Source organism: Equus quagga, chromosome 7 (genome assembly GCF_021613505.1).
Source record: "Equus quagga isolate Etosha38 chromosome 7, UCLA_HA_Equagga_1.0, whole genome shotgun sequence".
Classification (NCBI taxonomy): domain Eukaryota; kingdom Metazoa; phylum Chordata; class Mammalia; order Perissodactyla; family Equidae; genus Equus; species Equus quagga.
In genome coordinates, this window is record NC_060273.1 from 60744313 (window position 1) to 60758963 (window position 14651).

General features: G+C 36.8%; 1 protein-coding gene across 1 annotated transcript in view; it reads left to right on the plus strand.

Moving 5' to 3' along the window:
• GABRB2 (gamma-aminobutyric acid type A receptor subunit beta2) overlaps window positions 1-14651 on the plus strand; it is a 241907-nt gene that overhangs the window by 198844 nt on the left and 28412 nt on the right. The window contains exons 6-9 of the mRNA XM_046668471.1: window positions 1511-1648; window positions 3355-3507; window positions 7126-7370; window positions 11867-11980. Coding sequence (XP_046524427.1) covers window positions 1511-1648; window positions 3355-3507; window positions 7126-7370; window positions 11867-11980 — 650 coding nt within the window. The remainder of the gene's footprint in view (window positions 1-1510; window positions 1649-3354; window positions 3508-7125; window positions 7371-11866; window positions 11981-14651) is intronic.

Consider the following 14651-nt stretch of genomic DNA (forward strand, 5'->3'; position numbering starts at 1 on the left):
TAATTTGTGATGTTTGCAAGTAAACAAGCCTTTTAAAAATCACTAGCTGTTATCTAGTAGTCTACAGTTGTGGAACCAGAAGTTCAAATTCTGAATAACTCTTCCAAAACACTGTATTTCTGCATCAGATGAAGATGACTGCTCTTATCAATAATTAAGACTGCAGATTTCTAGAAAAGTTAAGACTTTGCCTGAGCTGTGCTGTGGTTGATGTGCATTCTCAAATCAAGGGCATGGTAGTTCTTTGAAAAATAATTTGTTGTCACTTTTTGGGAAATTTGATGCTCTCTCTTTTGGGGAAATGTGGTTAACTGAAAATCATAAGAGCTAAGAGTCAAAGGATTGGCATTCTTGTCCTCAGTGTTATGCTAACTAGTCACATGTCAAAAGGCAAGGAACTTAAGCAGTCTTTTTAATTTGTTTTGTTGGTTTTGAAATTAGGGGAGCAATATCTGTCCTGCCTACTTCCTAGACTCATAAAACTTCAACTATTCATATGCAAAAGTTCTTTGAAGAGATAAATATGATATAGAAATATAATGCATGCTTTTGGGGGGATTTCTTGGGGGTGAGTTTGTAAAATATTAATATTTACTGGATTTCATTGCCTGCTTCCCTGTACAGCACTGTTTACAATCTAATATGTGCTTACTCATTGCAGTTATATGCGTGCTTACTAACTAGGATATGTGTGCTTATTCTCCTCTGCCCCTGGATTGAAAGTATCATTATAACAGAGGACATATTTTTATTATATGGAGTCCTATCCCCAGCACTTGTGCACTGATGAGCACAGTGGATGCTCAATAAATAATGGTTGAATGAATGGAAGCATGGCTCCTAAATGCACGGTGCATTTACAGTGTATACCATACATTTGTACTTGCTCCTTAAAACTGTTCAAATTGACATTGTTTTGAGTTTCATTTGGGGGGAGTTATTTTGGAATTTAGATATACTACAAAAATCAAAGCTGGAGATCATGTCTATGAATATTAAAATATTGATGACTCACTTCTTCATAATCACTTCTCCTCTGACCTGAAACCCAAATAAGTTGTAATGCAGAGATTTTGCATCGGGGTGAGAGTTTGAGAGCATTCAGTGCTGCAGTGATAACTTAAGTGATTTTTCTCTTCTTTTATCTTCTCTTAGAGCATCATCCAGGGTTATGCGACAATGTGATAATGTTAGAGAGAGCGAGATTTATAATCAGATAACCCTAGGTTCAAGTCCCAACTGTACCATTTCCTAGTTGCAAGACTTAGTGCAAAGCTTCTACAAGCCTTTGTCATCTCATATGGGCCTGATTATACTTCCCTCGTGGGATTGTCGTGAAGATGAAATGGGATCATGTGCTTCAGGTCCTTAGCATGGTACCTAATACATACAGCCTTTAGCTGTAGCTGTTTTTATTTACATAGTTCATCTTCTAAACCAATATTCTTTCTGTTTTGTTTTGTTTGTTTTTGTTTTGTGTATGTGTGTGTGTCTATGTTTCCTTTTGCAGATGGATATACAACTGATGACATTGAGTTTTACTGGCGTGGGGATGATAACGCAGTAACAGGAGTAACAAAGATTGAACTTCCACAGTTCTCTATTGTAGATTACAAACTTATCACCAAGAAGGTTGTTTTTTCCACAGGTTTGTATCAGGGAAGAGGGTTAAAGGAAAAGGGGCTTCATTATATTTTGTCAAAAGTGTTCACTTAGATCAGGATTGGGGCCCAGGGAAGGACGATGACACTAGAAAACTTAGATCTGCTGAAAACCCTGCTCCCCATCAAGCCCATTGCTCATTTGGAACCCAACAAGTTATTTTCCAGAAGGTACCCCAAGTAAAACTGAGAGGATTAGCCTTATGCCTCTCATTAGCCAGAGAAGGGACTAATTTTTAGAGATGAAATACAAAAAGAGAAATGAAGACCTGAGCCAGAGTTGGGAACCCCCAACTTTAGGCATCTCCCAGAATTTATCATAATCTTTTGAAACATACTAGGGATAGCCAATTCATAGTTCACTCAAGTCTGACCGCCATGAAATTCTCTGAAGACAGTAAAGTGGGAAAATTTCACATTTCCCTCAAAAGGTAAGAATGTCTTGACATAGCCTTCCTCCCATTTTGGAGCCAAAAACCCTTCCAGATTATCTTGATGACTTCTCCATGCTCACTCTCGTAGCATGGAGGTTTTAGATTGTCAAACTTGGTTTAATCAGCATACATTTTTAACAAAAAGCCCAGGAAAGTAATAATTTGTGACATAATCATTAAGGGAAAAAATAATAAGCCCACAGGAATATCTCTCTTTATGTTTTTCTAATTGAAATGAATTCCCAGGCACAGAGATAGCTAGAGCAGTAACTGCAGGTTTTGAATTGCCCTTCTGCTAAGGATTCAGGCACTTCCCACCCCTGCAAACTACTTCAAACAATAATTGTACCACTTAGTAAGAATACAAAGTAGCCTTTAGCTTTGAAATAAAGAACAGAAACTTCCTAAGTTTGAGGTCCTCTGAATCCCTGAGACTATAGAAATGTGTTCCTATTTAAAATATTTTTACTTTACTATTAAGACACTTGGTTTAGCACAAGAAGGCTAGACAAGGCTTTCTTTCAATTAGAAAGAATATTCCTCACCCCCACCATGCACACTATTTATTACTTTGAGTCTTTTATGTTCTAAGAGTGTGCTCAGTTACATATCTCTAAAGAGTAATTCCCCAGATCACCACAATGAAAGAACCCAGCATCATGAATATGATCAGGTAGCTCTATTTCCCACAAATATTGCTCAGGAACAGTGATTCTCTACTTTTTGGTTGGTCACGGATCCCTTTAGAAAAAAAACCTTCACAAAATTTCAAGATTTCAAGGAGTTGCTTCACTACCTTAAGCCTTGCCATTGATCCCAAACTTAAAATGCATCTCGGAGCTTGTGAAGAGATGTCTAAAATATGATCAGAATGTGCAGCCTTGTTCTTATACACAAAAAAATCTTATAGGAAGGACTTGCTGAGAAACAATTGAGGAGGGAGAAAAGGGACTGTCCCAAACTGTCTTGTCATCACAATTAGAGAGAATGAGTGCCTGTGATCCAGTGTAGGAGGCTGAACAGGGAAGAGCTGGAATTCTTAGAATTACGGATGAGTAAGGGATGTGTTCAACACTGAGTAACTCCTGCTAATTGAAAACCCAGTGTTCTCAGACTACCTTTGCAGAAGAAAGTGACCTTCAGCAGGACAGGAGCTAAAATTGAATCTGAGGAAGTTATACGAACTGTTCAATGAGTTTTTAAAGGAAACTGTCCTATAAATATTGATTGATAATGATGTTCTGCAATTGCCTTTCTAGGTTCCTATCCCAGGTTGTCCCTCAGCTTTAAGCTTAAGAGAAACATTGGTTACTTTATCCTGCAAACATACATGCCTTCCATTCTGATCACTATCCTCTCCTGGGTCTCCTTCTGGATTAACTATGATGCTTCAGCTGCAAGAGTGGCATTAGGTAGGCAATTTGCTAACTGCTTGTGGAGTTTGATTCTGTGTGTGTGTGTGTGCGCGCATGCGCACATGTGTGCTTGTGCATGCATATTCCTTACCCTGGAATTTGTGATGTGTGATGAGATGGGACTGTACACATTATAAGAATATGGCTGTGAGACTTGGCTGATCTGATTCAGCATTAAATCCATTAAACCTCTTTCATGTCGAAATTAGTTAACTATATAGCTGTTGGTAATGAAATTAGTCCCATCAGTTTGATATTTGTATTATCGAAGCCTAGTTCATGGAATATTGCTTGATAATTGTTCAGTTTGTATCTGTGCTTCCTTACCTGGGAAGAGCTCCCTTCCATATTGCTTTTTCTGACCAAGAAACAGGGAAATGTAGTATGTAACTAATAGCTAAGGGGAAAGAATTCTATAGTCGTATTAGTATTTTGGAGTGGCATGGTGGAAGGCAGGAGACAAAAAGTAAGTATGTCGGGAAATCATTGGTGGCATCACTCATCTTATGCTTGATTTTTTTCTTTTATAACACCAGAGGAAGAGAATAATTATATTGCGTGAATGTTTTTTTGAGGAAGATTGGCCCTGAGCTAACATCTGTTGCCAACCTTCCTTTTTTTGCTTGAGGAAGATTGTCACTGAGCTAACACCTGTGCCAGTCTTCCTCCACTTTGTATGTGGGATGCTGCCACAGTATGGCTTGATAAGTCATGCTAGGTCTGTGCCTGGGATCCAAACCTGAGAACCCTGGGCTGCCTAAGCTGAATGCACAAACTTAACCACTATGCCACTGGGCCAGCCCCCATGAATGCTTTTGTATTACTAACTTCCCATATAGTAAATTACAACCTTTTACACAATTTTAATATTTTGAGTTCTGACTAATCCCTTTAAAATGTTGAACTGTTAACTCCTCCACCATGAGATCTCAATGCCCTGTTACGTCCCTAGAGAAGTCATTCATTTATTCATTTAACAAATATTTGTTGAACACCTACTATGTGCTAAACATAAGAGGTACTGGAGATAAAACAGTGCCCTTCTGGAAGTTATAGTCTAGCAGGAAAAGATAGATTAAAAATTTATTTCACACCTAACACACAAATTATATGATATGGGAAATCTATAGAGGAAAATAATCAAATTAAGGGGGGCTGGGAATGTCAGGGGGTACGGTTTAGAATAATCAGGGTAGACTTCATTCAGAAGTTGTCAATGGAACAAAGACTTGAAGAAAATGAAGAGCCATATGGATATCTGGATGAGAATATTCCAGCTTGCTGCAAAGGCCCTGAGGTAGCAATGTGCCAAGCATGTCAGCTGGCCAGTGAGACGAATGCAGAGTGAGTTCAGGGGTTGAGATAATGTTGGGGAGAGGAGGCTAAAAGATTGTGAAGCAGTTCAGGGGCCATACTAAAGGCTTTTGCTTTTATTCTGAGTGAAATTAGAGAGTCATTGGGCGAAGAAGTGACCTGATTTGATTTCAGATTTAAAGGGATCACTTTGGCTGCTGTGTTGAACTGAGATTGCGGTAGTTCAAGGATGGAAGGGAGAAATAATGCCCTCCTGGACTGAGTCAAATCTCCTCTGATATATTCTCTTAAAATATTGTAAAACTCCCCATTGTAGACCAACTGCAGTTATAATTTATATTTATTGGGTTTGTGATGTCCTTTTGCCTCATGGTATTGAAAGATATATTGGAAAAAGGTCCACAGCTAATGATGCTTCCATTATATCTGTAGTGTTTCATCCAGAGAATGGTGTTCCATAAATGTTTGCTGAATAAAATAATAAGTGGAATTTGTAATTATTCTATTATTCCAAAGTGAAATCTGTTATTAATTTTGTGCTATTCAGGAATAACAAATAAATTGTTGATTTTTTAAAAGAAATTTTTAAAATATCTTTTTATGTGAGCAATTTATTACTCTCTAAGAAATACCTTAAAATGAGATTTAGATAAAGAGTAAAATCAGCATTGTCAGTTTTATAATATACATGTTGTACAGGATAATCTACCATTGAAATAATGAAGAGAAAAACGAAATTGGAAAATGTTTCAAAATGACTAATGTTATAGAAAAGATGTGAAAACTGTAAGACACCTAGATCTAAAGTAACAATAGGGTTTTTCTAGCCACGTTCAGAATCACATGCTCAAATTTATTTTTTTCTGTAGTCATTTTACCAGCATGTAGAAAAACAAGGGAAAAATTATGATCTGAGAGAGAGAAAACTGAGTCAGAAAACTTCTGTTTCCAAAAAATCATAGAAATGAAACTTCACTTTTGGGATGTGCTATTGGGTAGAGTTTGAGGGCACAGGTTTCCTAGTCAGAGATCCACGTTCAAACGTTGACTCTCCAGTTCCCATCTGTGTGATCTTGACTCTGAGCTCTAGTTTCACATCACTCTTTTGCTGCAAAGCTGGACCGTATCATACTTGGGACTCTGGACTCCCAGTGCTTTTGCCAGCATATCTCTGTCCATTCCCCCATTTACAGCCTTGAGGGAAACCGCTCCCCCTCTTGGAGATGCCCACTCAGCTGGACAAAAGGTTATGACCTGACCCAGTGTGACATTTCCCATAAAGAATCTTATAAAACTTTTATATTATTTATCTGTGTTTTACATGCCTAGTTGCCCAAGCCAGAAACAATGAGGGCTAGACACCTGCTTCTCTGTTACCCTCTCCTCCAATTTCCAAATTTGTATAATCATTTGTCTGTATCATCTGTATAATATATTCATTGATTTCAATGCTGTTGTGATTATTTTATTTCCTCTTCTTTACTTGGATTATTCTGAAAAACTCTTAACTGGTATTCTTTATTCCTGTCTTGTATGTTTCTCTTCTGTCCTCCATATTGCTACCAGGGTGATTATCTAAACACAATTTGTCCCTATGCCTCCCTGCTTGAAGTTGGTCAGTGGCTCCACATTGCCTTCAGTTTTAAGTTCAAACTCCCCATTAGGCTCTCTATATGTGGTTCTCCATTAGACTGCCCTTACTTAATCTTCCCTCTCCTCACCATCCTCCCCATGATATGCAATAAGGTATCCACACTGACTTTCTTGAAATTCTTTTGATGGGCTGTGTACTTTCACCCCCTGCCCAAAACACCTCTTTATAAAAGCTCTCTCCACCACCAACGCCATCAGGTCTACCATCACTTCTACCTCCAGGCCTTGGTTGCCTGAGTAACTGTCACTCATTCTTCAGGACTCAGCTCCAAAGTCTCCATTTCCTGATCTCTTGCCTACCAGATCCCAAAGCTGAACTAGCATCTTCAAATTCTCAACTCTCACCCTACACACATCGTTCCATAGCATTTAATTCATATATGTAGCCCCCCACTGGCTATATAACTATACATTTTTATATTTTTATATATAATTAAAGGAAATTGTTCCCAAATGATTAGTGTTTACTGTAAATTAATGTTTTATGCATATCTCCAGGGCCTGTTACAAAGCTGATATAAGTAAGTGCCCAGTAAATATTTTGTGGTGTATATGAATGAGTAAAAGAGTACAATTAACCTTTCTAGCTATGATGAAAGCAGCAAGGAAATAGGAACATTATTACTCTAACTCTCTTATTTTTTTCAGGAATTACAACTGTGCTTACAATGACCACAATCAATACCCACCTCCGGGAGACTCTCCCTAAAATCCCCTATGTGAAGGCCATTGACATGTACCTGATGGGGTGCTTTGTCTTTGTTTTCATGGCCCTTCTGGAATATGCTTTGGTCAACTACATCTTCTTTGGGAGGGGACCCCAACGCCAAAAGAAAGCAGCTGAGAAGGCTGCTAGTGCCAACAACGAGAAGATGCGCCTGGATGTCAACAAGGTAAATTCAGAGGGCAAGCCCTCCTTGCTTACTAAACTCATAGAAGAATGCCAGCAATATAGATTAATGCCCTTGTTTAACAAATGAGGAAACCAAGGCCCAGGGAAAAGAGTGGGTAATTTCCCCCAAATCACAAAGATAATTAGTAATGGAGGCACATTTACAGCCCAAACTCATGACACAACTTTTGCATGCACTTTACCTGAACACTAGCATTGCCCATAGTCATCTGAAAACCACCTTTGTGACCTTTTCCATATATGAGGATAATGTGTACCTATTATTTACTTTATATTGATTTAAATTTACTTACTTTATTTAAATGTATTTAAAAGGGAAATTTCATATCCTTTAAATCAATATTACTTACTGGAAGATAAGCTTAACAATAAATAAGTACAAATGAAACTATGTTATTAAATTCTAGGTTATACTAGATGAGGGCTCTGGACCTGGGCTCTGAATTCTCTTTGATTTAACAGGGAGATAAGTAAGTACAGAGATTTATTGCTCCAGCAACAAACTCATACTTTCTCCTTGAAGTCATCAGAACAATAGAAAGAGAAGTGGAGGGGAAAAAACAATAATTTTCTCCTCAAGTGACAGAGACTTACTTAATGCCTTGCATATGTTCCACTTAAAACCACTGAAGCATTTGACTCCAGGAGGTCACCATCTTGCTTAACTCAGGCATAGTCAAAGAACAATTCCCACACAGTTGTAAACCCCATTTATTCTTTAAGTAAACAGTTCTCAACTTTGGGTGCCCAATTGAATGACTGGGAGAGCATTAAAAATGACAGAAGCCTGAGTTCCTTCCTGAGAAATTCTGATTTGATTGTCCTGGGATATGCCTGGGCATCATAATTTTTAAAAATTCTCCAAATATTATTCCAATTTGCAGCCAAGATTTAGAATCTCTCTTTTGAGGCTTTTGACAGCAACCCCAATGGATCCAATCCTCTTTACTCCCAAAAGATGACTTCACTTGGCTTCCTGTTATAGAACTTTCTGCACTAAACAGAATATTTATATATATATTCTTCCATAGTGCAAATTTAAACCCTTAAAAATAGACAAAGAAAACAAGGTCTTACTTTAATATTTTCATAAATCGTATTTACAAAGTAGAACATAATGTTGGGTTTGATAAATAGTTCGCAGTGATGGAAATAGGAAAGAATTAATACTTTTAAACCATCTGGAATTATTAGCCATACCAATAATTATTTAATTGACATTCTCGTAGTTCTAACTTTAACTTCAAGGATAGCACACCATAAATAATCTTTACCATTGAGTTTTGTTTCGAGTAAACCCAGTGAAAGCTTCTGACTCACTAAGGTTTTCCACCTGTCCATAGGTCTGATATTTGGATTTTGGGCTATTTTCTAATCAAAGGCACTCTTTTCCCAGGAGATAGTATTCATAATGATGCAAATTTTAAGTATAGCCCTTGAAAGCCAGTGAACCACAGGTCTAGGAAATTATCAATGTCTTTCTAATGCCAGAGGTTTCACTTATTAGAGTCTGTCAATAGATTCCAAATTAGCATTATGGTTCTCTTGGGCTGTAAAGTGAGAGAATGCCTTTTAAACCCATTTTATGATTTTCCTGATATAGTAGACTTAGCAAAGAAAAGAAAATGAGTAAATAAATAAGACTATCTCACAGGACTGCAGTTTGAAATGAGTCTAAATCAATTGCCTAATGGAAAGCTGATTTAATAAGATAACATCCAATCTCTTTTCACTTTCATCTACCCTATTTTTTCATACCAATTTGAATTTAAATGATAAATTTACGACCCAGAGAGTGGCAGTTTGATAGCATACTGAACTTGGAGAGCTTCAGATGGTTTTAAATCCAATGTACTGAGATGGAGGTAGAGAATGGGTCACTGGGCAGGTACCCCATAGTGGTGAAAAGCCCATCCTCTTGGCTGAAGTTGGACCCACAATTCAGAGCATAGAATATGAGAGAACGAAAAAAGATACCAGAGTCCTTCTAGTGCAGTGGTTCTCAAAACACAGGCAATTTTGCCTCTGTGAGGATCTTTGGCAGGGTCTGTAGATATTTTGGGTTGTCAAAACTGGGAGGAGGGGGTTACTACTGGTATCTAGTGGGTAGAGGCCAGGGATGCTGCTAAACACCCTACAGTGCATCGAACAGCCTCCCCATAACAAAGAATTATCCAAACCAAAATTTCCATATTGCTGAGGTTAAAAAATCTTACTCTACTCCAATCTTCTGGTTTCAAACATGAGAAACTGAGGCCCAGAAAAATATAAGATGCTTGCCCTAATCTTAAAACTCTTCAACACAAGTGGTTTCTCCACTTCTTTGATCGGCATGCATAACATCAAGACATCAGGAGCTGTGATTTAGCACAAAGGTTCTGAACAAATATTTTGGAGTCAGTCATGTTCAATATTAACCCTCCATTTAATACTTGTGTGACAATAGGCAAAATAAATAAATAAATAAATAAATCAGCTTCTCTGACTCTTCACTTTCCTCATCTGTAAAATGGGATTAATTCCTCTCTCATAGGTTATTATGAAGACTATTTGTGATAATGTGTAGAGAGGATAATGTAGTCCCCAGTACATGGTAAGCAGCCAGTAAGTGGTAAATATTAATAAAATATTAAAATATTATAAATAATAACCATTATTACTTTTTTAAATAAAGTTTAGTCTCCAGACCTATTGGCAATGCTTGCTTGTGTGTTTTACATGCTCTAGCATGTAGGATGCAATTCCATCCCTAAAAGAGAGTATTATCTACAGAGAAATGTCTCTCTGTCGGAAGTTTTAAAGTCAAAGCAAGGGAATAATTTTTCAACAGGTACTAGCTATAAAAAATAGCAAACCAATTCCAAACTTTATCAATTATCTCTTAGGCTAGAACACTAACAGCCATCTTGATTAGATTAAAACAAGAAAGGTGCCAACCCCCAACTCCCATGGTTTCCTTTTAATGCAGGGTGAAAGGTTAGAGGAGATTCACTTAGGGCTCTGATTGCACAATGCTTTCTTTTATGTCAGCATCATGAATAATGCTAATCTATTTCTTATTGAGAATGTGCCTTCTTTTCAACTGCAATTCTGAAGTTATTTTTTTTTCCAAAGATGGGCCACATATAATCAACTAAGTATTGTAGGCTGCTCTGGAAAAATCGGTCACTAGGAGAATTGACGTTTTCTGCTTCCGTTGATGGATTATAGAGACGGAACCAGCACGTCAGATCATCTAAAGTGATTTTTACACTTTGTCTTTTGGGCTCTGTCCTGAGGCTACAGAGGGATGAAAATGGGAAGCCTAACTGAGTGGGACCCCACTGTTGCTTCAAGGGCATACTTCCACATTTTTCCCCATCTCTTCTCTGTGTTAGTTTCCTGTAATTTCTTATCTTAACAAGAGTATCCACAGCTTTTAAATGAATTTTTATCCTGTCATTTAATTGATGTAAAAACTAGGGCTCTTAAGTAAAGTGAAATATCCAAAGTTGCATAGCAAAGTTAATAAAGTTTCTGAGATGATCTACGCCTTCCAGTCCTTATTCGGTGTACACGCCGCTGTACTAGCAAGCGAAAAAACTAAATTAAATTAAATTAAAAAGCTGATTCCACATTAGTCATATATTCAGTTCAGTTGACTTCACCTGAAAAACTCCACCTATCTACACAAGAGAGTCCATGCCTGACAAGCAGTGTCACTTTCACAGTGGTCTTCATGCGACAAATTAAGTTGTAAAATATTAAGATTTTTTAAATAAACCTCAAACCGACAAGAGGTCTACTGAATATTGTTTTCCTAAGTGTCTTCAGAAAAATATGATCTCTATCCTAGTGTTAGGTGAGCCCTTCCTATTATCCCTTGCATTCTTCTATTTGTGTGTGTCTGTGTGTTTCCTTATAGAATTTGCTTTTGATTAATTTCACCCACTTTTCTTGCTCATGCCTTTAGTTTTTCAGCTCTCCTTTTTTTCTTTTAAGGTTTCTGTAGTTTCCTTGTTTATTTTTCAATAACTAAATAGTAACATATTTGAGAATTTAGTTACGCCTACATTTTCACCACCTTGGTTCTTGCATATCTGAAATGTTTTCATTATCTGTACCGTATTGAGAGACCCACAACCACCAGTTTTCCAAAGAAAGTTGCACCACAAAGATCTCCACTTGGGGGCATTCTTTGTTCTGCTTTCATGTGTATTGTGAGTCTCTGTGTTGTCTTTATCCATTGTGCCTATTTTTTTATTATGCACAACCACTAAGATCACTTAAATCTATTATTTTTAGCACGTGGAATTCACTTTTTTTTAAGGATACATTAAAAAGATACAACTAATTAGAAGTCCTATTCTCTGTTAGCATTGGTCTTTCTAAAGACCAGTAGCATTTACTTACCTACATCCAGTTTGCTTTAACCACCAATCCTGACCTAGTGGCATCAGTAGACTTAATTAGCACATTTTCTACTTTGTCTTCCAGATTTTTTATAAAGATATTAAACAAAATGGGACCCAATATCGATCCTTGTGGGACCCAACTGGAAACCTCTCCCCAACTAGACGGACTACCAATTACGATTTCTCTCTGTATACGGTTAGATAGCCAGTTTTTAATCCATTTATTTGTATTTCTGTTGGAGCCAATTTGTTTAGCTGTTCCCTTTAAAATAATGTGTTGGGTCTTGGCAGATAACCTATGGATTTGTGTCCACAGAGTCTGGGGATAAGTTGAATGTTTTCATGAGACTCTAATGGGGTTCTTCCGGGTTTGTTTTTTGCTATAGTGATGATGAACCTAAGCTTTAGCATTCCATTCAGTTGTTATTGTTGTGCTAGAGAAAGAAACTAATTGGCTCATATTTTGAGATTCCTTCTCATTTGTATTGAGAATATAGAGTGTTATTACATACTCTGGCATTTCTTAGATTTCTTGTTGTATTTCTTTTGATTAGTGGAATAGGTGAAGAATATACATTTCTTCTACTGGTTGGTTCAGAATTCAGGAACCTATATTTTCTGTCCTAGATTATTAATTTGTGTCTAAGAATGTTCTGTTTGCATCAAGTCCTTGTTGCTTTATTATTATTCTGCAAATAAGCTTTATCTTGGCAGGCCCAGCACTATTATAATGATAGATAAGAGGCAATAATTGAGATTGTTCCTTATCAAAACTCTTCACTTAAGTGAACTCCAAAGAAAGCTTATTTTTGTCTAATACTTAAAGTTTAGTTTCTGAATCCTCATGTGTTTTCAGTTCTTAATTTCAATTCTTAATATGAATTGTCATTCATATTGCCCTCCAAATTGGAGGACCAGGAGGAAGAGATGATAATTGTCACCATTCCACCTTATCATCCATTACTTGTCCACCTCGAGTTTCTTTGTTTGTTTGTTTGTTTTCTCTTTCTTGGTGAGGCAGTAAATGACACTGAGTGCTTGCGAATCTTTCCTATGAGGACTTGATGCCAGAAGAGCTGTCATTATTACATCTTCTAAGTATTATGGTCTTCCTTAATTTTCTTGCTCTGACCCCAAATTCCTTGGTATCTCATTGATATTGCCTTTGGGGTGGGGGAACAGGTATAATTAACATAGTAAATCGCTACTTTGTTTTGGTATTTTAAGTACTTTTTAACTTCCTTACTTGGGTCTTATATCCTGTCGGAGTCTGGTAACCGGTATTCGGTATTCGGTAGATTTCAGAAGAGATGTTTGAGACTCTGTTAATCACTCTTTTAGTCCTAATCCCCTGAACATCTAACCCCTACTGTGTCTGTTCTCTCAGGCTATCTCATTGTGGTGGTGCTGCTGTTCTTGTTTTCAATTCTAGCTACTCTTGTTGAAATTGAATAGAATGATTTGATTGGGGTGTATTCTGGGTAGAATGCTAATCATTTAGGAGAAAACACATTTGATAGTTGGAGTTTGGATTTATGATGCAAACGGTTAGAGAATATTGTATTTTTTCAAAACCAAAACAAAAATATGCTGCATAATTGGTCTAATGAATGGGTAAAGTTACATGAAAATTCAGGAAAGTCCTCAGATTATGAGGATATTTTAAAGGAAATTTGGTTCTTTGGTTCATTAAATTTTTCAGTTGATGGCTTGAAAGAGTTAATGAGACTCTCTGATACCATGATTTAGACCCTCATTTGTCAAGGACTTTTCTCTGTTTCATAAAAGTTTATGTTAAAGAGAATGTTCAATGATTTACACTGAAATATGAATCTTAATGTCTTCTGCTTTTATGCTTTGCTTTGTTGAGTATGTCTTTATTCTGTCCTTTGAATTCTCTTCTAAGTTCATTTTAGAGTATGAAATAAGGACTGATATTCAAAAATTTGAATAACGAGCTGTTAAACCCGTAACCTGTGAAAACAGTGAGATGTATATGACAATTTCTAGAGGCAGTAGAGTTTGCTGGGAAGATGCTGTTGCTTTTAGAACCAGACTGAACTGAGTTCACGTTTAGGCAGGGCCTTTTATCAGCTGTGTGACATTGGGCATGTTTAACCCTTTCACCTTCAAGTTCCTCAACTGAAACTGAAACACTAATTTCGGCCTCATGTTGCTGCTGACAGGATTAAATGAGATAATTATTAAAGGTATTATTATTAAATAATTAAAGATAATTATTAAACAGTACCTTATACAGACAAAGAGCACTCAATAAATAGTTCCTGTTATGCTGGAGATGGTAGCAGAGAGTCTGTATCTTTCTTAGTTTTTCTTTTTTTTAGCTCTTTACTATTTTTATGATTATAAAACTGAATCGATCATTCTTTGAAAAAAAAGGCAAATGAGAACCACCTGTACCCCATGCCCAGATATAATCACTGTTAACACTGCCTTTTATTCACATTTAGTGACATACTTTTATATAAATAATTTTGCTCTACTAGCGTGTATACTGCTATTTCCCACATGCCTTTTTGTATCTTTAAATATATATCTTTTCTAATAGCTGCAAGGTATTTTGCTGAATGTAGGTACCGTCATTTATGTAACAAGAACCTATTGTTAGATATTTGCGTTGCTTCTAAGTGGTTTTCCATGATAAAGAACTCTAAAATAAGCATCCCATTGCTGACATGTTTGCGCACCATTGGTTCCTGATATATTTATTAAAATGGAATTTCTGGGTCTGAAAGTATGCACCTTTAAAATGGTGATCATATTGCTAAATTGTTCCCTACAAAAGTTCTGCTAGAGTTTACATACCTACTGGCACCATATGAAAGCATGGTCGTACACACACACAC